Source organism: Melopsittacus undulatus, chromosome 1 (genome assembly GCF_012275295.1).
Source record: "Melopsittacus undulatus isolate bMelUnd1 chromosome 1, bMelUnd1.mat.Z, whole genome shotgun sequence".
Lineage (NCBI taxonomy): Eukaryota > Metazoa > Chordata > Aves > Psittaciformes > Psittaculidae > Melopsittacus > Melopsittacus undulatus.
In genome coordinates, this window is record NC_047527.1 from 118,639,757 (window position 1) to 118,665,489 (window position 25,733).

The 25,733-nt window shown below is 39.3% G+C and overlaps 1 protein-coding gene across 1 annotated transcript in view; it reads left to right on the top strand.

Moving 5' to 3' along the window:
• The window catches only part of CUBN (cubilin), a 143,557-nt gene that overhangs the window by 22,144 nt on the left and 95,680 nt on the right, over positions 1-25,733 (top strand). The window contains exons 18-27 of the mRNA XM_005152954.2: positions 3,657-3,813; positions 4,441-4,619; positions 5,122-5,284; positions 5,518-5,734; positions 6,661-6,791; positions 13,698-13,884; positions 16,254-16,414; positions 16,942-17,123; positions 17,744-17,900; positions 20,157-20,344. Coding sequence (XP_005153011.2) covers positions 3,657-3,813; positions 4,441-4,619; positions 5,122-5,284; positions 5,518-5,734; positions 6,661-6,791; positions 13,698-13,884; positions 16,254-16,414; positions 16,942-17,123; positions 17,744-17,900; positions 20,157-20,344 — 1,722 coding nt within the window. The remainder of the gene's footprint in view (positions 1-3,656; positions 3,814-4,440; positions 4,620-5,121; positions 5,285-5,517; positions 5,735-6,660; positions 6,792-13,697; positions 13,885-16,253; positions 16,415-16,941; positions 17,124-17,743; positions 17,901-20,156; positions 20,345-25,733) is intronic.

The following is a 25,733-nucleotide window of genomic DNA, read 5'->3' on the forward strand; positions in this document are numbered from 1 at the left end:
TTTCACACCTATCTCTCTCTTCACTGGTCTGCAACTTCATGTTATATCTGGATTTGCTACCATAGGGTTCCTTTTTGGGTTTCTTTGGTTTGCTATTTGGTTGGGGTTTTTTTCTGTCATTCCTATATCCAGTTTTAGTCTGCATTCCAATTCAAGGTCTTCATTTCTTTAACTGATAGTAGGAGAGGTTTGGCATGGGTTCCTGGGGAGGCAAAACAGGGCCTTCTGCCCTGGCCAGTGAGCAGGACAGCCCTGGACATCAGGCACCTCACTGGGGATGGACCAAGGCCATGTGGGTATGTGGTCATGAGGGTAAGCATGGCTTATCAGAGCCTGTGGCCAGGAAGGGCAATGGGAGCTGAGGACTTCCCTGCTGCAGTGTCACTGGGGTGGGGATTCATGGCCCTGGGGGGTCAACAGGAGGTCCTAGCCTCTGGCAGGGTGTGGGGGTGCTGGGAGAGGCAAGGCTGTGACAGTGAGTCCTGATGGTGCCCCTGGGTCCTGACAGGCTCTTTACGTTACTGGCCTGTGACCCTTCTCCTGTCATCCTGTCCCTTTTCTCCTCTGGTTTGTGCCCTGACTCAAAGCTGTCAATGTCTGCTGTCATACCTCTATTTCTCCATATTGTCATAATACCTCATCCTACATAAAATGACTGCTGGGTCTTGTATAAAGCTGTGGCTGTACCACACAGAGGTAAACAGAGGTAAAACTGGTAGTGAAGGTGCTGCCACAACTGAAGCAGGTAGGAGAATCATAGAATCATATACTCAACTAGGTTGGAAAAAACCTTTAAGATCATCAAGTCCAACTGTTACCCCACAACTGCTAAGTCCACGACTAAACCATGTCACTAGGGTCCCCATCTACATGTTTTTTCATTTCCAGGGATCATGATTCCACCACTGCCCTGGGCAGCCTGTTCCCATACCTGACTACCCTTTCAATTAAGAATTTTTCCTAATATCCAATCTAAATTTCCCCTGACACAGCTTGAGGCTGTCACCTCTTGTCCTACCAATTGTTACTTGGGAGAGGAGACCAGCCACCTCCCCAGTCCATCCTCCCTTCAGGTAGCTGTAGAGAGTGATAAGGTCCCCCCTGAGGCTTTCCTTCTCCACGCTAATCAGCCCCAGTTCCCTCAGCCACTCCTCACCAGACGTGTGCTCTAAAAGAAAACCCTGCAGCCCAGAGCAGAGCTGAGTCCCACACTGCTGGCTACACAGTTAAGTGCCAGTGTGGGTTTGGTTTTGTGTTTAATCTCTTCTTGATCAAGTCAGGAATAGGCTCCTGTGAGCTCCATGTACTTAATCTTTTTTAAAAGATGTTACTGTGCTAACATCTTCTCCTCCCTCCTCCTCCAGTGCAGACACTTTGGTTGGAATGAAGTGTAATTAATTTCTGGAGTGAGAGGGGAAGTGTGTTTAATGAAAACAGACAGCTTTTGTTTGTTTGGCCTAGTACTCCTCTTGCCTAATTGCTGTCAGAACAGCAGCTAAATTCACAGCAGCCAGAGAGACAAAACCATTTCTGTTGAATGCAATCGGTCTGTATTAGTTCAGCAAGGGATTTACCTCACTGTTTGCGGATCAGTCACAAGCCATTCAGTGTCCCTGTGTTTCTGTCCTTCCCTTCTTCCTGCCCTCTCATTCAGTGGCTCAGCCCAGAGCAAAGAAACAAGACAAACATTTTCTGACAAGGACAGTCAGTGTCACTAAAGCAATGAGTTATTTTATCAAGCCCTGATTTTCCACGTATGTGCTTTTTGTAATAAAGTTCAGGTAGGGAGGTAGGTTTTTGGTGCTTAAGGTACTTTAAAATCACTCTCGAACAATTGTTTTGTCATTTTGAAAAGGCGCAGATTTTTCCTGTCCCTGGTGATACCAGGAAACCTGCAGAGTTTCCACAGATACCAGACACACACAGCTCATGGACACTTGCTTAGGGAGGGATGTTTAGTCTCTTACTAAGGAAAGAACAGCCTGGGACCAGGGATTTGCAATAAGAAACTAGAGACAATAAAACTTATCTAAGAAGGACTGAGACGTGGTGCTGCAGAGGTAAGGTGTTACCCAAGACAGCTTCTTTTCCACGCCATTCTCCTAGCTGGTAATAGGAGACATTACTGACATACTTTAATGAACCTGTTATTTTTAACACTACTCACTGGGCTTTATAAACCAAAAACATAAGGAGAATTAGCTCAAGAAAGAAAAGATAAACTCCTGTGAACCATGGTTTTGGAAAATTTCACTGCTGTCCAAAGATTTTCTAAATATTCCGGCACAGATTCTGGTCTCAGTTGCTGCGCTGTAAATCAGAATAATTCTGTCACTTGAAACTCAAGTTTCAGGGAAATTACATACATCTGTTAGTCAGAAAGCCGTCTCACCAGCTTGAGATTGCCAAAGCTGGGCAGGCAGGCCTGCCACTGCCACCTGCTCACCAGAGGTTTCCTTGCCTTCTTTCAGCCTATGGAGGAATACAGCTGAGGAAAGAGGTGATGAGAGGGACCCTGAAAACTGGATGTCTCTGTCTTTGCCAGTGCTTTCACTGGAATGATTTTTTTGGGATAAATAGCACATAGGTGCATTTAAAAGCAGCTCCAGCTACATGAGCTACCACTGCTTTTACAGCAGAAAAGAGCTGTTTTATTTTTGGGTGAATCTTTGGGAGAAAAAAATGCATTTATTTGCTTGGGTAAATAGCAGAGGACCTGTTTTTTTGGACTTCATCTTGTTGACTGCCCACTTGGAATTAGATGGGCACCTCAGAGAGTGTTCTATGGTCCTTGACTATACCAGTGCTTTGCCTGGTCCCTTGGATGCACCTATTCTTACAGGCTGTGGGTTCAGGGCCTGAAATTCAGATATGCAAATACCTCTTTTCCTTCTAGCACCCTTGATAATCAAGGTTTATAATCAACTTCTAGGAAAACACACAAGATACATTTCTCCTTCGATTAGCAAATTGGTTGAGGTCAGTAGAGTGGCAGGGCAGAAGGTAAAAGCTGGAAGTGATTCCCTTCATTACCTTTATTATGCATTGGACCCTTCAGATAAAGTAATAGAAAGATGTCAGTATACCTCTTTACTGCTCTGGGGACTCAGAGTTTCATCTCCTGTAAGTGAGCTGTCTGGCTGCATTGCTGTAAGGGTGTGACTGGACATGTACTTGTTCTGGAGAAGTGACACTGAAAAATCGCTAGAAGCTTCATGGCCAAAGCAAGAAAATCACAAATACACTCTCCCATCCCCCACCCTCTCTTTTTTTTTCCTATCAGGTTTTAGTGCTGGCAAAATTTTCATAACTATCACTAGTGAGCACTCTGCCTGGCTCTGTCGTGCTGAAGGTGTCACTTTTGGCAGCAAATAGTGTTAAAGCTGTGGTTCACAGAGAAGACCTGTTTCATCTTTATGTTCTGTGATAGTAACGTGTGTGTCTTCCATGCTGATCATCCAGTCTTTCTTTTGAGCTCTCGTAAATCTTGTACTTGTGCCAATTACTATGATGGTTCTTTTTCTCCCTTATAAATAAGTAAACTAGTTGCTCCTTTTGTTGTTTAGTATCCTTAGTGAGATTATAATTTTGTCTGGATACCAGATCCCTATGCTTTTCTGGTCTGATGTTTTTCTTTTTTTATTTTTGATGACTAGGTTCGAGATGGTGACAATGAGATGTCTTCTCTTATTAGCAAATTCTGTCATAGTACACTCATGTCTCCAATCACTTCTACCAGCAACAGTCTCTGGATCAAGTTCAAGTCCGATGCTTCTGTGCAAAGGGCTAGCTTCAGGGCCGTTTATCAAGTTGGTAAGAGGAACTGGTGACTTTCACAATGAACTGATCATCTAATTTTGACATTTTCAGCCATTTCAGTGTTATGTTATCCATATAATGGGTTTAAGACAAAATTCAAAAGAAAGAAGAGAAAAAAATAGGGTTGATTTGTTTATTTATTGCCACTTTTGTAAATGCTAAGATGATGTCTGAAGTAGGTCTGTTGTAGGCACTCCTAGCATGGTTGCTGGGAAGTGCACTCCTCATTGCTTCTATTAATGGTAAATCACTTATTGCTAGTATACCAAAGATGATAGAGCTATAATTCTGACTAAATATTTTTTACTTTATATCTTCTTATATTTCAGTTCTTAGTCACCAACAAATCTGTGTTTTTGAAATAAATGAGTCAAATCCATTACTTACCAAGATACAGTTAGATTGATACTATTTGTAGACACGTGTTAATGCTATACATATAGAAATATGCTATTTTAAATACATTTTAATACTAGTTGGATGATCAGTAGTAGATGCTGTGAGAAGATAGGTTTTTAGAGGTGGTTTTCTTCTAATTTCATAGTGATATTTATAGACATCATGTTATACGTTCCTTGAAACCATTCTTCACAAGTACTTATTCTTGGTGTCTCTTGGCAGCCTGTGGAGGCTTCTTGTCTGGAACAGGCACCATCCATTCACCTTACTACCCCAGGATGTCCCCTCACCCAAAAACCTGTGAGTGGATCATCTCCCAGCCAGCTAGCAAAGTGGTGATTCTTAACTTTATTGACTTTGACATTCAAAATGCAACCACCTGTGACTCGGACTACATTGAGGTAAAGAATGATACACATATGCTATGAACAGTAGATAGATTCCTATCTGTATATTCATTCTCATAGTCCTTTCCACCAAAGCTGAACTGCTTAACAGGCAAGCACTTCTTCCAGCAGTTATAACTTTTTTATAAGAGCTCTTCTAGGTTCATAATGGGATCCTAAACCTTTTCTTCACTCTCTTGGAGATCGTATGGCCACTTTCATAATCAGAGAGGTGTTTTTAAGTAGACAGACCTGGTTTTGGAGGTTTATGTGCTGCTTACTGTTAACGATGTAAGATCTTGGCTTTTATTCATGTGACATGCTTTGTGTGGGAGAGTACTTCTCTGGCAGTCATAAGGTCACATTGTATGTGCGTATGGTAGAAACCATGCTGAGGAAAGTGTAGGGTTTGACTTACTAAGGGTCTCTTTCATATGGCTCTTATGAATTCATTTATGCTTAAAACTTTAATATAACAGAAGTCTGTATGGGATATTTTTAACGCATTGTTCTTCAGGTCAGAGATGGTAACAGCACAGATGCTCCTCTTTTGGAAAAATATTGTGGTACAGCTGTACCATCTAGAGTGCAATCCACACGGAACAATCTCTATATCAAATTCAGAGCTTCCTCTTTTTCCAGCCTTGGCTTCAGAGCCGAGTACTGGCCATTAGATACAGGTAAGGATTTTTTTTAATTGTTTTTCTGTGTTGGGTCTCACCAGATTTTCCTGTACACTGAAAACAGCTGGCCATCAAATTTTATGATGGTGTGATGGGCAATAAATTGTGAATCAATTACCATGTAGTATGCATCGAGGGAAAAAAGAAGACTATGAAATTTCAGAAAGAGAACAAATTTTGTAATTTTTTTATAAACGTGTCATTTAACCTGATATTTTAAATCCCTACAGTATGTGGAGAGATGCTTACTGAGCCAGAAGGAACCATTACAAGTCCTAGTCATCCAGATGTCTACCCACATGGTATTAACTGTACCTGGATTATAAACATTGAGCCCAACAACCTTATCCGCCTGACTTTCACTTCATTTAACTTGGTGTTTGATTATGGTTGCAGAAGTGAGTATCTTGAAATATATGACAACATCACTGCGGAAAGATTGGGAAGGTGAGTATGTCCATTAGCCTCCTGAGGTGAATTACTGTAGAGTGAGTGCTGTTCTGTAGGTCTCGACATCCAAGTTCAAAGCAGCTTGCCTTCTTTGACAACGGAAGAAGAACATTTATTAAATATTATACTGAAACTAACTTGTGTCAAAAGAATAGCTTTTTTAGGGACAGGTTTCAGTATCTGGCATTGTCCAGCACCATTAACATTTTGATTGATGGGAAATCAATTCAATAAGCATTAATATATCTGTGCCCAAGGAAAGACATGATGTGAAACACTTGCAGAAGTGAAAGAAAGAGTATTAAAAGATTGTGCACTTGGATCTCAGCAAAATCTAAACCAAAAGCTGCAATTTATAGGAATTTGTTTTCACCTTCTCCTGAGGTGTGATTTTCTCTTAGGGAAGAATCTTTTATTTTTTTCCCCTTCTCCAACTGGGGTATAGGCAGGGTTTTCTTGCCACCCTAGAATTCAAGAACATCTGTACTACTTGGGAGTAGTATTCAGATGCAGCTACAGACTGTAAAATAGTTGGCTGACATGGCAGAATTTTTGAAAATAAGAAGCAAATGACTCTCATAATGGAGAGTGTTTTGCACCCTTAGTTTTTGGCCAGCTACTCTGACTCCTACAAAAGAAGAGAATATGTTATAGGTACAGTGCAGAATAATTTTATTATGAGTTTGGCAACTTGATGAACTGTTTCTTCTCTGATTTTGCCATAAGTTAGACTTGTACGTTTCCTTGTACATTTGCTATTTAGTCCCATGATACAGGGTATATGCCTGGGATCTGTGCCATACAAAGGAGAAATTTGTGTATGTGTAGCTGTTCAAACTTTGCAAGAAAGCTGAGTCCCCTTCTAGTAATACAAACATTTCATAAAGTACTGCTATTTGATCTGCGGCATGTTTTTGCTGCAGGTACTGTGGAAGATCAATTCCACCATCACTCACTAGTGGTGGCAACATCGTGACGTTGTACTTCGTGACCCATCACAGCATTGCATCTGAGGGTTTTTCAGCTGATTATATCTCCCTGGATGCATCAAAAGGTAATATGTCAGTCTGTTCGTTATGCAAATTAAATGCTTTCATCTGTCACTGTAAATAACTACTATGTGGAGCAGAAACATTATTTTCTGTGTTAACAGAAGACTGCTTGATGCTTCTTCTACCCTTTCTTATTTATCCTACTTTATTCACAAGCTTTTTCCTCTCTAGAAAATCAGAAAGCAATTTCTATAAACAAAACTGCCTTTTTCTTTAAAACCCCAGTAAGAGCTGACATGACAGAACTACATTAATTATTTAGGCAAGATATTTTCGGACTTTGCTTTGTCCGTTCTGAGCTGAGTATGTGTGATCTAGGAAGCTTTGCTACTGTGAACAACTCACTTGCATGGGAGACTCTTAGGTGCCATAAATTTAATTTAGTTGCTATTAAGGTTCGATATTGATGATGGGCAGAAAAGGTCATATAGGATGAAATTTTATAAAGCAGAAAAATAACCTGAAAGCACAAGCTGTCTTTCTTTTTATTACAACAGAATGTGATGTTTCTGTCTCCACTAGTTCAAGGCTCCTGTTATGCCTTAAAACTGTTCTGAGTATTGCCTTTTAAGGGGAAAAAGACTACTGAAGAGAAAAAAGACCATTCATTTCCTTAGTTCTTTGCACTTGAAAAAGCGACCTCTTGATAAAAGACTGTAACTACCAGTTTTATAGACCCAATAGCCATGGGTCTGCTATTGCTCCACTCATTGCTGAACGCAGATCTGTAGTAGAAGAGGGACAGGTTCTGCTAGCAGAATTAAACTGCAGAAGATACAGAGTAAGACAATGAAAAAAAAAGTAGCTGGGTTACTTGTGTATCCATCATTAATCAGTTTCTAGGTGGTTTGTGAGTATGAGTGCAGACTATGAGCGACTTATTAGATGAATACCCCAAATTCACTGTACTTATCTATGCAGCCATAACTACCAACAGCTGCTCCTTGTTTGCCCTTAGTTTCTTCAATAATTTATTTTTTCCTACTTTCTGAGTTTCTCCAACCTGTTTAAAACCAGAAAAATCTCCAATTTCTGCCTTGTGAAATATAACAGCTTTCTTGGTGACACCTTGGAAAATTTGGCTATTATTTAATCTCTCAAGCGTGTGTGTAGGTGAGACTGGTACAGATTTTGCCACTATGTGTTTATTCACTATCAGATAACTTACAAATCCAAGTAATCAATTTTCTCAGCTGCATTCATTCATTGAGTTATCTGGCATGAAAAAAAAAGCCAGTAAGAACAATTGAGATTTAATGAGAGCTATTCCAAGGAGGAAATTTTTGTTTGTTAGAAAGTAACAGGCCAAACCCCAAGTTCTACTTTTAAAAAATCTTTCCAAGAAAGACTCTGTAGTTTAAAACCTGAGTTCTTACTAGTGGGAAATTGTGGAATTGACAGCCTTATAAAATCTTTTATGATCTTGTTTTTGCAGATGCACGCTAACTTCTGCAAATGTATTTTTCCTTTTACCTCAGATTAATATTTCATAGGTAGATTTGGTTCCCTCCTAGCTGTTCTTGTAGCAGCTCTTCTCACAGCTCATCAAGATTAAAATATTCTTTACTCAATATTAATCTCTATTTTTGTCTCTGTGTAACCTCATCTGTTTCTCTGGTTGTTAGTTACCTCAGTGCTGTTCAGCTTTGCTGCTCTGCCTCCTCTCTTCCATATTCCCCTCCTTTACCAACACCATGGTGATTGGATTTTCTCATCTTTTATTCAAAACAATGCTGTATGCATCGTGCAAGGTTCTAGCTGCATCAACACTGTCCCTGGAATGGTTTCAAACTGTGCCTGAAAAATGCAAGTCTTTTCTCTTTAATGTTGTGAACAACTAGAAACTGTGTAAAATGTTTATATGAAGTTAAAATTATATAACACCTTTATCCAAACTCTAAACAACAGACATGATTTTTTTTTCCCATAATTAACACATATATCTCTACTACTCTTCAGTTAAACAGGTCTAACTTTCAATTATTCTCACTTAGACCTAGAACTATGATCTCTAGAATAAATGCTTTTTCATTCCAACCACTATAGTTTGTATAAATATATCAAAGAAGCAGGTAACTACTGAAACTGAGAGCAATAAACTTATGGAGAGGTTGAAATGATGATCTATTTTCTTTACAGAGGTTTGTTTCTTTTGGTATCTGCACAAGCATAGCAGTATTATGAAGTTGTCATAAGTACTGGACTGCTAACATTTGTTTGTTTTTAATTAAGAATAAAGTGTTTTGAAGCTTCTATGGCCTGAGAGAAGGCAAGCAGATGTGTGTATGTGGACTTTGCTGTGAGAAGCAACTCCCCACTTCCCTGAAATCGTATCAAGTTTAGTTTTCCCACTGAGAGATGTTTAGGCCTGATATTCATCTTACGTATATCCAGTTACACTAAGGTAGCAATTTGCTGAACATAATCATATCTGAGAGATTTACCAAAGCTATATAGAGTTTTGTTTTTTTTCTTTACATCTGCTGCCTGTTTCCATTTTTCTGCTAAGGAAAATATGGTATTAATAATGTTTCTTGTGCAGTAAGACTCTTTCATATTTTTGAGCTATGGTTTCTGAGAAAGCTAGAGTGTAACAAATATCAGAACTGGTCAAAGCTGTTCTGGTTCTTATTAGACATTTCAATAGGCTTTTGCCTAGGGTTGTTTTACAGAGAATGAACTGTTGACAAAATTGACAAGATTATTTAAGAAAATGAAAAAATAAGAGTTAAATAAAAAGGGTAAGTAGGAGTGAAAAAATATTTTTATGTAAAACAAAACTAATTTTTTTCTCCCTGCATCTTAGCAAACACTGTTTCTGTTAGCATAGTTTATCTGTGATACATTGATTAGTTGAAAACTAGCCTAAAAATAATGGCAAAGCTCTATTTTCTGCCAAAAATTTTGAATGCCTCAAGATACAGTCATGGCCATCATCCATAAAGTGCAAACAATTGCTTTAACACTCTGCCAAGTAGTAGCCATGCATAGCTTATATGGCAGCAATACAAATGGAATCCTTCAGTAAACATGACCATGTGATACACAGTTGTTTAAGTGTATATTGCCCACTGAAACTACCTGTGCCTCCAGTGCTTAGTTCTTGTCTGTCTGTTGGTCTTTTAGAGGCAAAAGTCACATGGAAAGGAAGGCAATATCCTGAGTTATTTCCTAGAGTCCAGGTCTCAAATACCAGATAGATGAATATCACAACAGCCACCTAAGTGTTAAGATAGATTTTAGGGTTTTCCTTTGCTCATCTTGGCTGACCACACCACAAATAATCCATGTAGTTACTGAAAAATCTTTGAAAGGATTCAGGGTCTTGAAAGATCTAGGCCACAATATTCCAATAATAATAGCACTAGAGTCAGTGTATGCATTTTATTGTCCTCAACTTCTTCCCCTCAGCAAGTAAGTAAGAATTTATTTGTTTTACTTTGAATTAAGGTTTTGGATGGAATATTTTTTTCTTTTTATTTTTTCTTTCATTTGTTTGTTTCATTAAAGAGGCTTCATTTCATCCTTTCTGCTGAGAAAATTCAGCCTTAGCAAGGTTTTTTACAGACTGCCTTACTGGTAGAGTTTTTATTCCTTGTCTTTCTTTGGCTTTGGTGAAAGATTACATTTTTCCTCCTTTTCATTCTGAGTTGTGATTGCTGTTATTTCTCAAAAGGGGTAACTTGGTTTTAAATAGCTGAATTGTATGATGTATGGTAGCTGAAAGTGACTGACTGGAGAAGTCAGACTTTGAGAAGGATGAGGAAAGACAGAAAAACATTTGTGAACCCATGAGCTTTAAAGTGCACCTGAAAGCAATGTATGGATTTGTTAACCTCTTGATACTGAATACAAGTTGAGATCACAGTTGCCATCTTGTTGACTGAACCCAGCGAGGATGCTGGCTTGCTTTTCTCTTCATCTGGGTGGGCAGTGACAAGAATGGAAAGTAATGTCTGATAAATATGTGTGCACAGAGATACAGGGCATAGTTGAATGGGGCTGAGCTAAGACAGAAGAAAAAGTTGAAGTCCTGCATGCATTTTGGGCATCTACTCAGCTCATCCCATGTCTCAGGAAAAAAGCTCAATCACCTGGCCATTGACTGCTTGTTAGGCCACCATAACGTGGTTATGTTTGACCAGGGTATTAGTCTGCTTATTTATGCCTGTCTGTGCATATATGACTTTATAGTATGGGTGTTCATGTGTAAAATAGCAGAAGAGGGTCAGATGTGCTTTTTGAACAGCTGTACCAAGTGTTTCCAAGGAGTTTGGATCCGAAATGCTGCAAAAGACCTTTGTGTGCTTTCTTGGTAAAAATTAAGCCTGTTAGCATCTGCCAGCAGCAGTAACAGAAGGCCCTGAAGTGCAGATGTGCTTTTCCATTTCCTATGGAGAGGCATATACTTTATGTGCTAGTCTCTTCCTTTTTCTTTCTAAAGATGCATAATATTACATGAAGATCTAATTGTTAGGGATCCCAGTTTTCCTTTGGCAGAGTGAGATTGAAAGAAAACTCCCACTTTACATTTTAAACTGTAGTTTTATTTTGAATGAATTAGATTTGTGGCAGCTTATGGGAAAAGACATGGATATAGTTTTCTGCAGTATGCAAGATTGCACAAGGGAGTGGTACAAAACCTGTCATTTTTATCCGCTGTTGGCTATTGCAGTGGGTTACTGCCATTTATGGCATTTTTTTCAGAAGAGCATGCACAGTCAGTATCAAACCCAAGAAGCAGAGTGGATAGCTTTCAAAACCTCACACACTGGCAAAACAAGATGTGTGATTGTCCTTGACAGTTGCCACCTCTTTCTGCTTTTCATGAGCTGTGGTAAATGTCTTAAAACTAAACCAAATTAATTGTTTTTCCAAGCATGGAATAACCACATTATGGCATTAGACTGCATTCTGAACTTTGGCAAATGAGTCAAAGTACTTTTCTCTGCTAACTTTGCTAACAGTTTTCACTGGAAGAACTAGTACTGCCCAAGCACACTCCCAAATGCTGTGTTAGTGAGGTGAATGAAAAAGGGGAGTGTCAGCTTTACTGCTGAGAGTAGAACATAATGGATGAATCCAGTTACCAGAAGAGAGTTGGCTGTCAAAAACTATGGGTTCATTTATGCTTTTTCTAATCCTCATAGCAGCGTATGCTCTGTATACACTTGGATTTATTTCACTGTAGTCAGAAGTCTGACATTTCTCAGTCAGTCGTTGTTCTACCTTCTGTATTTATCCCTTAGATCATGAGAAGATTCTTATGTGAAGTGTAGAGCAATATGCAGCATCCAGTTAAAAAAACACATGTGGGATATGGGTCTCTGTATGGATTGTTCCCAAGAAAGCAAACTGGTGAGGGAGGGATCCTGGACAATTTTGTGGAAATTGCTCTTAAAGGGGTTGATAAAGATATCGTGGCTTCTATGTTACTCATTTTACCATAAAGACCCTTATCAAGTACATCAATGGTAATATTCTTAAGGCTGAAAGCTAGTATTCATGGTCTCAGCCTCTCAGTGGATAAGGAATGGCAGTATTGCAACAGCTCTAACCATTATGTGTGCATGAATCAGGCACTTACCTTTCCAAAACCAGGAAGAAATAATTAGTTAAAAATAAGTAATCTAATAAACACATTTTCATTTGAATTTTGCATTTGTGTAGTGAGCTGTTGGGAAAAAACTTGGGATAGATTTCTAACCCTACAGGCAGGCTACTCAAGAAATCATATGACTTAAGAATCTGGGGTTTGTTGATTAGCCCTACGTGTCATGAAACACCACAGGAGCTGGCAGCACAGCAATGGACTTATAAGGATTTCTAAAGCATCACAAGCTTTTTAATATGACCAGGAGTACCCTAATTGTTATATGCATACATTAGAGTGTATCTGTGATGGAACACACAAATTACTAAAATCCTAGATCAAGGATTTAATAGATCATAATTTTAGGTAAACTAGGTCATGAAACCTTTTTGACTTGTCTATATCAAAGTACAGCCCAATGGCAGAAAATTATTGACCTGTTTCTGTGTCATGTTTCTTCTCCTTGTGAAGAATTAGGAACTTGAGTCTGATAGCTAGCTTTTGGGCTATTTATCTCACAAAAAACATTTTCAACAGAGGCCTTCCAGATGACCAAGAATGCAGAAATATACCATTACAAAGACACCTATAAGTGCAAAAGCATTTTAGTAGTTAGAATGAATGGAGAATAGACATGGAAATGACCCACCTTAGACATGGAGGGCCTGCACTGTAACTTCATTCTCTCCCCCAAGTTATTATACAAATTGAAGTGTTAAGCACAAGTATTACTAAACTGCAGCTGTGCTGTGTGAGAAAGATTTCAGAGATCTGTGCCAACCAGCTTAAAGTGAGTATAATTATATTTTTCTTGCTCTTTCAGTTGTATTTGATATTTAGTCCAATCCTGCTTATTTGATAGACAGTGTTTAAGAAATCTACTTTCATTTCTTATATTTACAACCTGTAGAACCTGAAGCAGGGGAATGGAAGATCAGAATGAGTCTCCGGGGTCATCAGATCCAGCCCAGAATTTTATGTGTATTTTTTTTTGTGGTGGTCAAGACACTTATTTTTCTCTGCTTACCTGAGTTTTATGTCAAAGCCAATTTAGGCAGCCGAGACTACTCTTACATGCCTATTTAGACACAGTATTCTGGTAAAAACTGAACAAATCAACTTAAATAGAAGAGATCCATATAAACAGCTGTATTCTGGTTTTAGTTTATAGTGATGACAGTAAGTAAGATGTGTCCAGGAAGAGTTGTAATGCAAAGGAGCACAGGATGTTTGTTCTTCTGCCTATTGGGAATAGAAATTTCCTGTTAATTTAAGATACATGTTAAACTAATCCATACTTCTTTTCTTTTCAAAGTGTGCTCACACATCTACAGTACTGAAACTGGTGTGCTAACATCTCCAAACTATCCCAATAACTACCCTATCCAGACAGAGTGCATATACACCATCACCGTGGAAATAAACAGACAGATTGTTCTGAACTTCACCGACTTCACCTTGGAAGGGAATAAACGCTGTACACAAGATTATGTAGAAATCAGGCAAGCCTAATTATTTCTTTCATCCTTATCATTGGTAACCATGGTAGTTGTCCAAATCCACTTAAGAATGCTCAGAAGCTAATTTTTAACTACAGACCTGTTCTGTCAATGTGGGAAAAGAACAGAGAACCTTCAAGGCTACCTTTTCCTCCTCTCATTCTGTTCCTCTGTTGGCTTTTCCACTGCTTAAATTCCAGTTCTCAGAGCAAGCGGAGTATGTTTACTGTGTTCCCATGTACTGCATCTGATTGGATTCCTTAGAGGAGAAAAAAGTTTTATTGCCTGTTTTGTGACATATTCTCCATGATATTTGAAAAATTGTGGCAGCCAGGTGAAATCCCTGGAGACTGGAGAAGGGGAAACATTGCATCCATTTTTAAAAAGGGTAGAAAGGAGGACCCTGGAAACTACTGACTTGTCAGCCTCACCTCTGTGCCTAGGAAGATCAGGGAACAGATCTTGGCAGTGTCTGCGCATCCATTTTCATCCTCACAAGCCAGCTCTCTAAAGGAACCATGTCTGCAGAATGCCAGTGTGCTTTTTCACTCTGAGCATGCCAAGAGTGCCATGCATTTCCACTGCCTTGTTAAGCACCACAATAAAACTCATTCTGAATATTATACCAGATATTCTATACAGGTTATTCTTTGATAAATAGTGTTTTATTTTTTAGAACTAAGCAAAAAGCTGCTTGCAGAAGTTGCAGTATTGAGATTCTGGATTCCTGCTGAATTCCTCTGGAATTAGAGTAGATTGTTTTCAGCTGTACATGCAAACTGGAGAAAGTTATGAAAAACTGAAAGGCTTTTTCAGTGTTTTCTAAGTAAAGTGTGTTTGAGGTTTTTAATTTTAAAATAACAATCTGAGATTAAATTTAATCTAACTTTATTCCAACAGTTAATGCCTTAATTATAACAGGTTCGGAGTTCTTTTTTTTCACCTCAAGAACTGAAAACATTCATTTATTGCACAACTCTAACTCTGTTTTCAGTGTGAAGAGCATAGCAACATTAAACAGGTTTTAAGACATGGCCAGAACATTGCTACGTGCAACTCAGCACATGGCTGCTACCCTAACTGGATTTTCAGAATGTCTCATAAAATCTGATACTGTTGAATAAAGTAGCTATATAAGTCTTAGGTGAGGTGGCACTCCTGTTTCTTTTCCTGAGGTGTCCTCTGATAAATTGCATTCGGTCAACTAATTGTTCATCTGACCAGAGCTGCAGAGGCCGAGATGCAAGTGTGGGGAGGTTATGGCACATATATTCAGCTGCCAGTAACCTGAGACTTCTTTGAGCAGTTTAAGCAGGGAGGATGACAAGAAATCAGAGTGGCAAAGTCTAAATAGAAATTTCTCTCAAAACCAGCTATAAACATGTGAAAAAGTAATTGCAAGTACTTCTGTCCACCTACAAAGCATTATATCAAGATCACTCTCATATGCACATATAAATGTATTTATTATTATCCTATGACTGTATGGTATTTATAATATGAAAGCATTTAAAGATAAGGTTCAAAAAATTCTTTACTGTGAGGGCTGTGAGGCACTGGCACAGGCTGCCCAAGGAAGCTGTGGCTGCCCCATCCCTGGCAGTGTTCAAGGCCAGGTTGAATGGGGCTTTGAGCAACCTGGTCTAGTGGAAGGGATTGAACTGGATGAGCTTTAAGGTCTCTTCCAACCATAAGCATTTTATGATCATATGAAAACAAATGATAATGAGGTTGTCATCATCTTTTTTAATCCCACGAGACATGTAGCAAACCAGAACATTAGATGTGCATCCTGATTATGGTACTAGGGAATAGTACTTAATTTAAAAATAGGAAATGAGTGGTTGTAGAAACAATTTTGAAGGCTAAAAATGTATTTAAAACATGCATCATATCAGTTCTGAGAAATGGGTTCCCATTTGTGTGGTGGCAAATAAGCATTTTTTTTAATATGTCAGTTCATTTGATTTCATGAGAGACTAAACAGTGAGAAGGGAGCAAAGTCTTATTTCTTCAAATTAGAAGATTAACTTTGGTTACACTAATGACTGCTACATCATAGAATATGGAGGAAGTCCTGCCTCTGCAGCATCAAGTCTTCTTGAGACACTTCTTGAATCTGTCATTATATTGACAGACCCTAGACAGGCTGCTGAGATGAGAGGGTGGACACATCCAGCAAGTAGATGCTTGTAGTGGGACTTCTTACTGCAAGTAGCAGGACACATCCAGTATTTGGTAGCTGTATTTTTGTGGAAGATGAAGAGCCATGATTAGTCTTTCACAAGCCTGAAAGAATCCCCAGGTTTTTGATTTGTTAACGTTTCTCATGGTTTCCCTCTTTGAAAGGTATTTCTTCTCTACTATTCTAGAGATGGAGGCTATGAAACTTCTCCTTCTCTTGGAAGATACTGTAGCACAGACCCGCCTCCACTTATAATCTCTCATAGTAACAAGCTGTGGATAAAGTTCGTAAGTGACAGATTTGGCACAAGAAAAGGATTTTCAGCAGAGTGGGACAGTACATCATCAGGTAAAAAGACCACATCAAATATAAAGCCATTTTACACATCTCATTTTTGATCCCCCATACGTATTTAATTTCTCATGTTTTCCCCCACATCTTTTCTGCTTCCCATCTTCCAAAATCTATCTTCTAATTGCATAGTAATGTATAGTCATGTTAAGATCAAGGATACAACTTTCTTGATCCTTAGGATTTATTTTTCTCCACAGGGAAAGTTATACTATTCCCTACATATAGTATAGCATCAATGTTCTTGTATGTTTAAGAGAACAGTAATCAAGAATTTATTGGAGAGGTTTCTGTTTGAAGATAAACTGTGTATCAGGAGCACTCTTCAAATTAGGTAGTTAATATTTCTAGGTGCTATGCGCTGTCTTCTGCTCACAACACCATTAGTAAGGTTCACCTTTTTGGAGCTTCACTGAAGATGTTCAGGGCATATGAAGGAGGTCAGTAGTGTGACTCTTGCACAATGTCTGATTCTCTGCTTTTCTAGGTGTTCAAGGTTGGTTTGGTTTCTTTGCCATTTCCAGGTTGTGGTGGAACTTTCATAGCAGCCTCTGGTATCTTGATGTCTCCCAATTACCCCATGCCGTATTACCACAGTTCAGAGTGTTACTGGTTGCTTAGAGGAAACCAAGGAACACCATTCGAAATCCAGTTTGAACAGTTCCATCTAGAGCATCACCCGCATTGCAACTTTGATTACCTTGCGGTATGTACCTTGTCACAGTTGGCTCCATAAATGCATATGTGCATTTAACAACCATATGTGGTTAAAAGCATGTAGGAAGATGTGGAACTTCACCACATACAAAATGATGTATGTGATGAGAGAAGTAAGAGGTAAGGCAGCAGTGTCTGTGTAGCTGCTGGTAAGAAAAGAGTTTATGTCCTGATAGAAAAGGCCACTGAAACAAGAATCTGCCTATACATTTTGAATTTCCTGTATTTAGGGCCAAGGCCCTAGTATGCTCTCTTGCTAAATTATAAGAAAAAAAGCACAACAGTGTCAGTAACCCTATTTTTAATCCCAAATTTCATATCTGAATTGTTGCATAAATAATTTGAATATTTCTAATAGATTTGAAATGGGCTGCAGTTTCCCCCTCTTGGTGGATAAGCCCCTAAAAATCTATCACTATTTGGCTACTGGCTTCCTCTTTTTCTCCTGATCTGCTTGTTTCTGAAATGCCTGTCAGGCTTCCTCTGAGCAGGAATAGAATTTAACCTCTCCTATGCAGTGTAACAATGCATTCAGCAGACATTTGTCAGGGGGAAATTACTTGTATTTGTAATGCTGTCAGCTTTATTCTCTTTTTGTTGTTGTTTTAGGTGTATGATGGCAACAGCAGTAATGCTAGACAGCTAGGTAAATTCTGTGGGAGTCAGATACCACAACTCATCCGATCCAGTGGAGAGAACGTCTATGTAAAACTAAGGACAGATAGCAGTCTGCAAGGTGGAGGTTTTTTAGCCACATACAAGCAAGGTAAGTAAAAGAAGACGAGAAAAATCTGTTTCTACAGTTCAGCTTGTTTCTGAAACTGCTTCTTGCAGCCCATGTTGCTGCCTATTTATGAATAGGGGACAATGTATAGAACATGTTATTGACACAGATTTTCTTGTCTACTACCGTCACAGAACAGAGAGCTAAAAACTACCTGCCCATTTACCTGTGATGGAGATTATCTCCTCCCTGAAAGAAAGCTGGTGAGGTGGCTCTACTTCTATTACCTGCACCAGTAGCACTTACCACTCCAGATTTACTCAGAGTAATAAGTGCTAGAAGTCCATAATGTAGTAGACTGGACTGCTCTTGCTCTCCTGCTCACTCAGCCTCCTGATTTTTTGGGTGCTTGGGATCATTTAACTTACCTGGAACACTTCAAAAAAATTATTTTTTTATGTTTTATGGTAAGGGCACCATTTTTCTTGCAAACATTTTTTTCTTTGTTATATGTTTCTACCCCAGAAGTATCAGAATAATAGCATTTGGAGAAAAATCCAAGAAGATACATGAAACATTAAAGCTATTTTGTTCTCACTCATAAGCTTGGATATCATCCTAGTGTTTACTTTTCTCTTTATACTCTCTAGCATATATGGTTAAATGTATGTAGGAAGATATGAAACTTCACTACATACAAAATGATTTGCAAGAATTTTTGCATACTCTAAATATGACATGCCCAAGTAATAGGCATTGCTGCAGGTTTATAGACTTTGAGTTGTCCTAGTTTTGGACAATAGTAAATGGATTGTAAAAAACCCAAAGCTATTCATCCACACATGGCACATAAAATAATTAGAAGAGAGAGGGAGTTTTGGCTCCCTCATTTCTCAAAGATATCACAGTTTCATCTACCATGTACTTTTTATACGACAAAGTCAAACAGATCTGTTAGAAAAGGGTTCTCCCCCTTCCATTAATTAAATAGAAAGAGCACTTTCAAAGCACTCAGATGCAGAACCTGAGCTATCAGATAATGTGAGCTACATTTTACATTCATATTTAATCCTGAGATGTGTCAGAGAAAACTTTCAATGTCTTATCTGAAAGTTAAAATTATATAGTGAGTGGTCTAAAATAAGGATGCTTAGATGCCAGATGCATTTATGTGTACATGAAAGAAACGTAATGATAATTGAAAATCATTGCAAACGAAAACACAAAATCAGGTTAGCATTAAAAGGCACCATTGTGTCTGATATGTTTCTAATAAATCCTGATGGCAGGGTGTAGCAGCTTTCACCCATCTTGCATTCTTCAAAATCCCTTTTGTGCTCTTCATCCTGTCCTTTCAAGCAGTTGTATGCTTCAGTGTAGCTTTGCAGACAAGCTCCACTCCACCTGACCCTGACCTTCCTTCAGCTGTATCCTGAACATTTTGAAGTCCTAAAAACACAGACCTTGCTGCTCTGTAAATAACTTAGAAAGAATAAAAACCTTTGCAGCAGGTAGGTGTATTATCCATAGTGACAGACAGTAGAAGAGTTTTGCAAGCTCATCTCAGCTATCCCTGCTGTTCAGACAATGCAGATTGGCTGTACAGAGCAAACAGCAAGTCTTTCTTCCCGCTTCCTGTCAACTTCTTCTCTGTACATTACAGGCCTGCTCCTGATATTTGCTGTATGCTGTCTCCAGATGAGGGACTGCCCACATCAGTACTTTCTGTGAAAGATGGGTACAGGAAAATGAGACTCACTGACCTAATGTAATTTCATTCTTTATCTAGTTTAGTTTCTTTTTTGTTTCTGTACTTCAAGGAAAGGTCTCTTTACTCCAGGTGATTGTCCAGTTCTTATATTAGGATACTCTTGGATGACTCACAAAGAAGATCGTGGCTCCTTTTTAAAGAATTTAATCATCAGTTCTGGTTCTTAAAGCTAAAAAATCCAATACAAGTAGCATACTTTCACTTTGTTGCTTTAGCCAGGCATTATAATTTTTTTCCAGTTTGCTGAAATAAACCACTTTAATCTGTTAGTCAATCTTTGTTGAGGACCCTCCTCAAACTGATGAATCTGCAAGTGTCATGTTTGGGAAACCTGGATTTTGGTTACATCATATGCATATGTTCTTCAATAGGTCACCATTCTCCTTGTTCATTATTTCTCTTCTCTAATCTGTGAATAAAAGTATTTCTCACCTTGTAATGCTATCAGTAAGTTCAACTGGTAATTTTTTGAGATCCTGAGTTAGTAAGCACTGCAAAAATACAATTTGTTATCACTTCTTTTTCAGTTTGCCAGAATGTACTGATTGTTAATCGTAGCCATGGCATATTGGAAAGTTTAAATTATCCAAATAACTACCCATTAAATGAGCACTGCTACTGGACTATCCAAGCTACAAAGGGGAACACACTCAACTATAGTTTTATAGCCTTCGATTTAGAAGATGGATCTGATTGTGACCGTGACTTCTTAAAGGTACGCATTATCTAAATTTGGCCATTAAATCTCAAGTGTTAAATCCAAACTATTTCCTCTGCAATCAGTAGAGTGTGAAGCATTGCCAGAGAGCACTTCATCCTGTCTTATGTCTGCAACAGGGAGAATGAATCACTTTGCAGGTGCCTAGATTTGCTACAGAGAATCGAGCTACCACCATAGCTTAGATGCTCTGGCTTTTCTGGGTGAAGTGAGATGTCATGACACCTTCATGTAAAGAAGAAGAAATCTTTAGATTAGTAAACTGATTGCAAAAAAAGCAATGAACTCAATTAGTTTCCTCCTTTTTTTTATATGAGAAGATGTGGGGAATGTTTAAAAACTTTAAAATGTGTTATTTCTGCATTTTTAAGGGGAGGATTGCTTTGACTCCTGTTCGTATATTCCCTTTCATAATTTATCTGCTTCTTTAAAGGAACTGAAAGAAATTGCATTTACCCACAAACAGAATGAAAAAAATTTAGCCAAATACCCTTTATTTTCATTTCCTCAAAAACTTTATTTCTAGGGCAACTGAAAAGAGATTTTCTCTCAGTTTTTTACTTTGTACTGTGGAAAGTAGAGTACACTACTTGTGGCTCTGACCACTACTCTATTGAGGATTATAATCTTCTGCCCACAAATTTGCTATTTTGCTGAAATAATCCATTCTTCAGATCTCACCCATGTACAGGATGGCAGCACTTAGCCCCTGTGCTCTACTTAGGTTTTGCACAAGAGGATTTGATACTTAGAGAAATGTTAGAGGAGACTACTTACAGCCAAAGAGAGGGCTAAGGAATTATGCCCACATTTCTGGGGATGCTTACTCGTACTGGGATCTTGCAGAAGGTCAACCAACAGGCCTGGTGAAGGGCTAATCTATTCCCTCTAGATGTCTTCCCTTGCTCCCTCTACCTCCTTACTATGCCAGATTTCACAAACTGGTAATAAACTGGCAAAAGTGGTGCTCTTCCAGCTTTCTTCTCTTTGTGGTCAGGAATGGAAAAAGAGAATAGACATGTGAAGAAAATAAACAAGGGAGCACTGTGTTGAAAACTATTAAACCCTGGTTCATTTCTGTGAGGAAATTGAAAAGGAAATACTGGAGCCAAGTGGAGAGGCCAGTGCTAGTCTCAAGATGCCTAAGCCCTTGATCCATGAAAAGTAGGAGCCCTGCACACAGTAGCCAGCCAGTGAGGAGCAAGAGACTTGCCAGAAGACGCTATTCTAGACATAAGTCAAGGCTGAAGGAATAGTGCCAGAGGCAAGACCCCATCCAAAGCATTTAAAAGAACAGACCGAGTGAGGAGACAGGGAGCACAAAAGTACTTGCACTCTTTTATATTTTCAGTGTTTCCAGTCGAAGAAAATACAGACTCAAAGAGGGTATAAAGAGGAAAATGCAAGATGAAAACAGTCATGGAAGTGTGTTAAGGAGGTTTTAATTTGCAATTCATGTGACATTACTTACAAATGTTTCTCCAAATACCAATAAGAAATACCACTTGGAAAAGATGTTCTCATTTGGTTGTTGCATGCTGCCCAAATATGTGCCATAGTGTAAAAAAGAGAACAAAGTTGAAGCAGCCAGGGAATTGAATAGTGTTTACTCACACCCTGTGTCTTGCATAAGGGGAGCATGTTGGCAAGGATCTGAGTGCTCTGTGGTGTAGGGGAAAGGGGGAATCAGCTGGAACAAGTGTGCAGTTCACTTTCTAAGCGGACTGCAGATACTTGGGACTTGTCTGTCTGAAACCCTGAAAATTGGAAAAAAGGTTAATAAAAAAAAAACCACCCAAACCAACTAATAGCTCTTCAGCTAAGAAATTTATTTTGTGCTACATACTAGCTTTGAGATTCTTTTATTGCAAAGAGGCCTAAAAGGGGAAAGCTCTGATTCCCTGGCTGAGTATAACACTGGGAAAATAGAGGTATAATCCTGTTCACTGCAGTCCAAATGGGTGGTGAGTGGACCATGTGCCAGCACCCTTCTTGGAGGCAATGGGGAGCTGCTGCTCAGACAGTTTCCGTGTATCTGCACTCACAAACCAGAGTGGGCACTGGTGCTGATTGGGTGCTCTTTTTCCCCAGGAACTTTTAGGTGCCCCTTCTGGGTTTGGTGGCAGCAGCTCTCCCACCTCAGCCCCTTGCAGCAGGCAGCAACACTCTCCTTGTCTCCTTAGCTCTGTGACAGCCCTGACAGTAGCAGCCTGAAGTGTTCCATGGCAGCTAGCAGATGGCAGGCTTGGTGACAATATTTGCTGCTACTTGCTGGAAGGTTGGGTATGGCAAGGACATGAATTAGCTGTTAGGTGGGATAAGGTGATTATCACAGTTGTGGTGGTAGAGGGAGTAAGGGAAAGGGGTATGTGATGGAGATTAAATGTTGCAGGGGTGTTATGGCACAGAGCTGACGCGCCTGAGCAGGGAGGGTATGGCAGCTGGGAAAAAAAAAAAAACAACAAAAAAGGCAAAGTGGGAGAAACAGATTTAATGCATGTGGACATACTATTATGGCACTGCAAATGACTCAAAATTTTGAGGTCTTTCTGAATTCTGAAGGAGGAAATCATGGTGCTTGCTGGGGTGGGGTGAGCTAGACTGGGCAAGCTGCATTTCTAAATCCAGCTGGTCTTCGCCTGCTGGTCTTGCAGGGTTTGATCCCAGTCTCCATACTGGAAAAGGGCTTGTTCTTCAGCTTTGAGTTTGATTATGACTTACTTATACTTCTGACCCAAGAACACATCTAATATTCAAGAGCAGCATTTTGTCTCATGACTAATTCAGTCTGATATACACAGAATATCTTAATTTGCTATTTGCTCCCCGGCTTGGTCTGCATATGAGTCAGAAATTAAACATGTAGAATAGTGACAAAACCGAAACCTTTTTCTACACACAAGTATTCCTGATGGTTGTCAGTTATCAAAGATACTATCATCACTTAGAGCAAATAACTGTTTCAGATATAGCATGAGGAAAAAGATGGTCAGATGTCTGAAGAGTACAAGTAAATGCCAGTACAGTGAGTGCTGTCCCAGACTGAAATGCAATCACAGCTGTACAATGAGAAGTCAGCTATGCATTGTGCTACCTATTTCCTTTTGTCCTTTGATCATGGGATGCTTCTTGTGAGCCAGACTGCTGTTTGTAGCAGCTGCCTGGTATTACTCATAGTGAGCAGCATTCCTTCTCTTCAGAGAACCTTGAGTTACTCTCAGTTTGACCTGAGCAGGACAGGCATCTCTACTGCTTCAGCATGTACAACTGTTTATATCTGTGTCAGGTAGGAAGGGAAATGCCCTTTACTTCTGACTTGGTGATAATTTTCTTCCCCTGTGCATAAATGCCAGGAACTGAGAAGGGGCACTGTGGGAGGGAGGCAAAACTGGGTTTTTTATAATGTCAGTCTCCAGCATGAATATCATATGAGGACTTTCTCAACAAATGAGCAGCATACAGTGTTTCATGGCCTGTCAGAAGATGTCTCATTGCTAGTAATGCTCACAGGATGTGTGACATTCTGGAAGGAGTTTTACAACAAAGTTTCAAGAATATGAGATGAATTGCTTCTGATAAAGACGTACAGAAGTGGCAATGAGATAGTACAAGGCATACCAAATAGCAGACTGTTTCCCAGTGATGCGGCACTAACTGCAATTAGATTGGATGGTCTTTATATTGTGTGCTGTCTTGGCTTAATAACCTAACATTAGTCTTTCTAGAGGAGTCATCAGGCTGTAGCAAGTGAAATACTGCAGACAATGACATAAAAATGCCATTCCTTCCTCTACATTCACAGGTTGTTAGCTGAACAAGCATATATTTAACTCCCCATCTTTAATGATGAATTAGCTTCTTATTTAGTATGACAGAACATAATCTCCACAGAGGCAAAGCTTTTTTATAAGTAAAAATGTCATGTTATTGCCCCGAAGATAAGAATCTTGCAGTAAGACTGGAATTTACTCCTTTCATATCCAAGAGAAATATAATTTGAAACCCACTAGATCTTTCTGTCCTTCAGTGACAATCTCCCTTTATGTTCTTCTGCTCACAAAGTTCAACTGTCCCTTGAAGTCCAGTCTGTTTAGCTTCTGCTTTTAATAAATACAAGGAAGAAGCATCTGCTTTTAACAAGGAAGACCTTGGCCAGCCTTTTGCATGACGCCACCAGCCTGATAAGCAGATAGTAAACTTGTGTCACACAGCAAGATAAGTTTTAGAGCTCTCTGAGTCTCCCCCCTTCTGTCTGGGCTGCACATTAATCTAGTGGCAAGGATGAAATGGTCATTGGGTTCATGCAAAAGAACATCTTACGGGGGCAAACAGCTGCCTGATAACAGTAGCCTCCCTTCTGCTGCAGGGCAAGACTGAGTTCCTCTTTGGAATAAAGTACTTCCTTGCTTGCTTGCTGCCAGTGTACTTAAGCGGTCCAGACTCTTTCAGCAATTAGGTTCAGAGTGGTTAAAATACTATTGCACCAATATATGTGGAATATTATCATATGAGTACAGTGATTAATATGGCATCTGCTCCTGAGAACTGTTTAATTTCCTTCTGGTGGTAACAGGATATGTCCTTTTTTTTTTTTTTTCCCTTTTTAAACCACAGTAGCATTCCAGGGATGTGCCATAATATCCTTTTTCTCCATCTGGGAATACTGCATTAGATAGCTGTTGCTTGCACTCAGCTGGTCATACTCTTTTTTTATTAGCTGATCATAGGGAAAAATAAAGCTTACCCTGTTTCTAGTTTTACTCCCTTTTGTACTTGTAATTAGTAAATGTGTTTAAATCATATTAGGAGGTTAACATTATTACTTATTATTTATGAGTGTGTCTTTTGAAATTGCTGCAGGAATTCTCCAAGCACAGAGTATAACTTTGCTTGTGGCCATGCATTGATTTACAAAACGTCACTGGTAGTCCATCACCCTGGGGAAGCAGATGATATATTAAATATACCCGTCCAGGTTCTGCAGTCCGACATCAAATTACAGCCTGCCGGCCAGACTGCAGTCATATCCATTAACCTATTACCATGCAAGCTGGCAGGATGCCAATTTATCTCTGAATTCCTTCAGGGTTTTCTAGGCCTCCAAAAGAAGCTCTTCAGTGTAAGACTGTAAGGATAAAAGTGACAGTTCTTGGGTTTCTTGGCCAGCGTCACCATTGGTACGCAAGGAAATCTTAGCTGTTACACTGATTTCAGTAAGACATTTGGATGCTCAGAAGGAAAGTGTTGATCCAAAAAGCTACCCACCCTAGACAAGACTGGCTCAAGCCTCAGATTTTTGTTTCCCCAGTTGCCTGCATTGACAGAATCAAAGTACACTTTGGCTTTGCTCTTTGAAAGTTTACTTAAAGCAGGCTTACAATTGCAC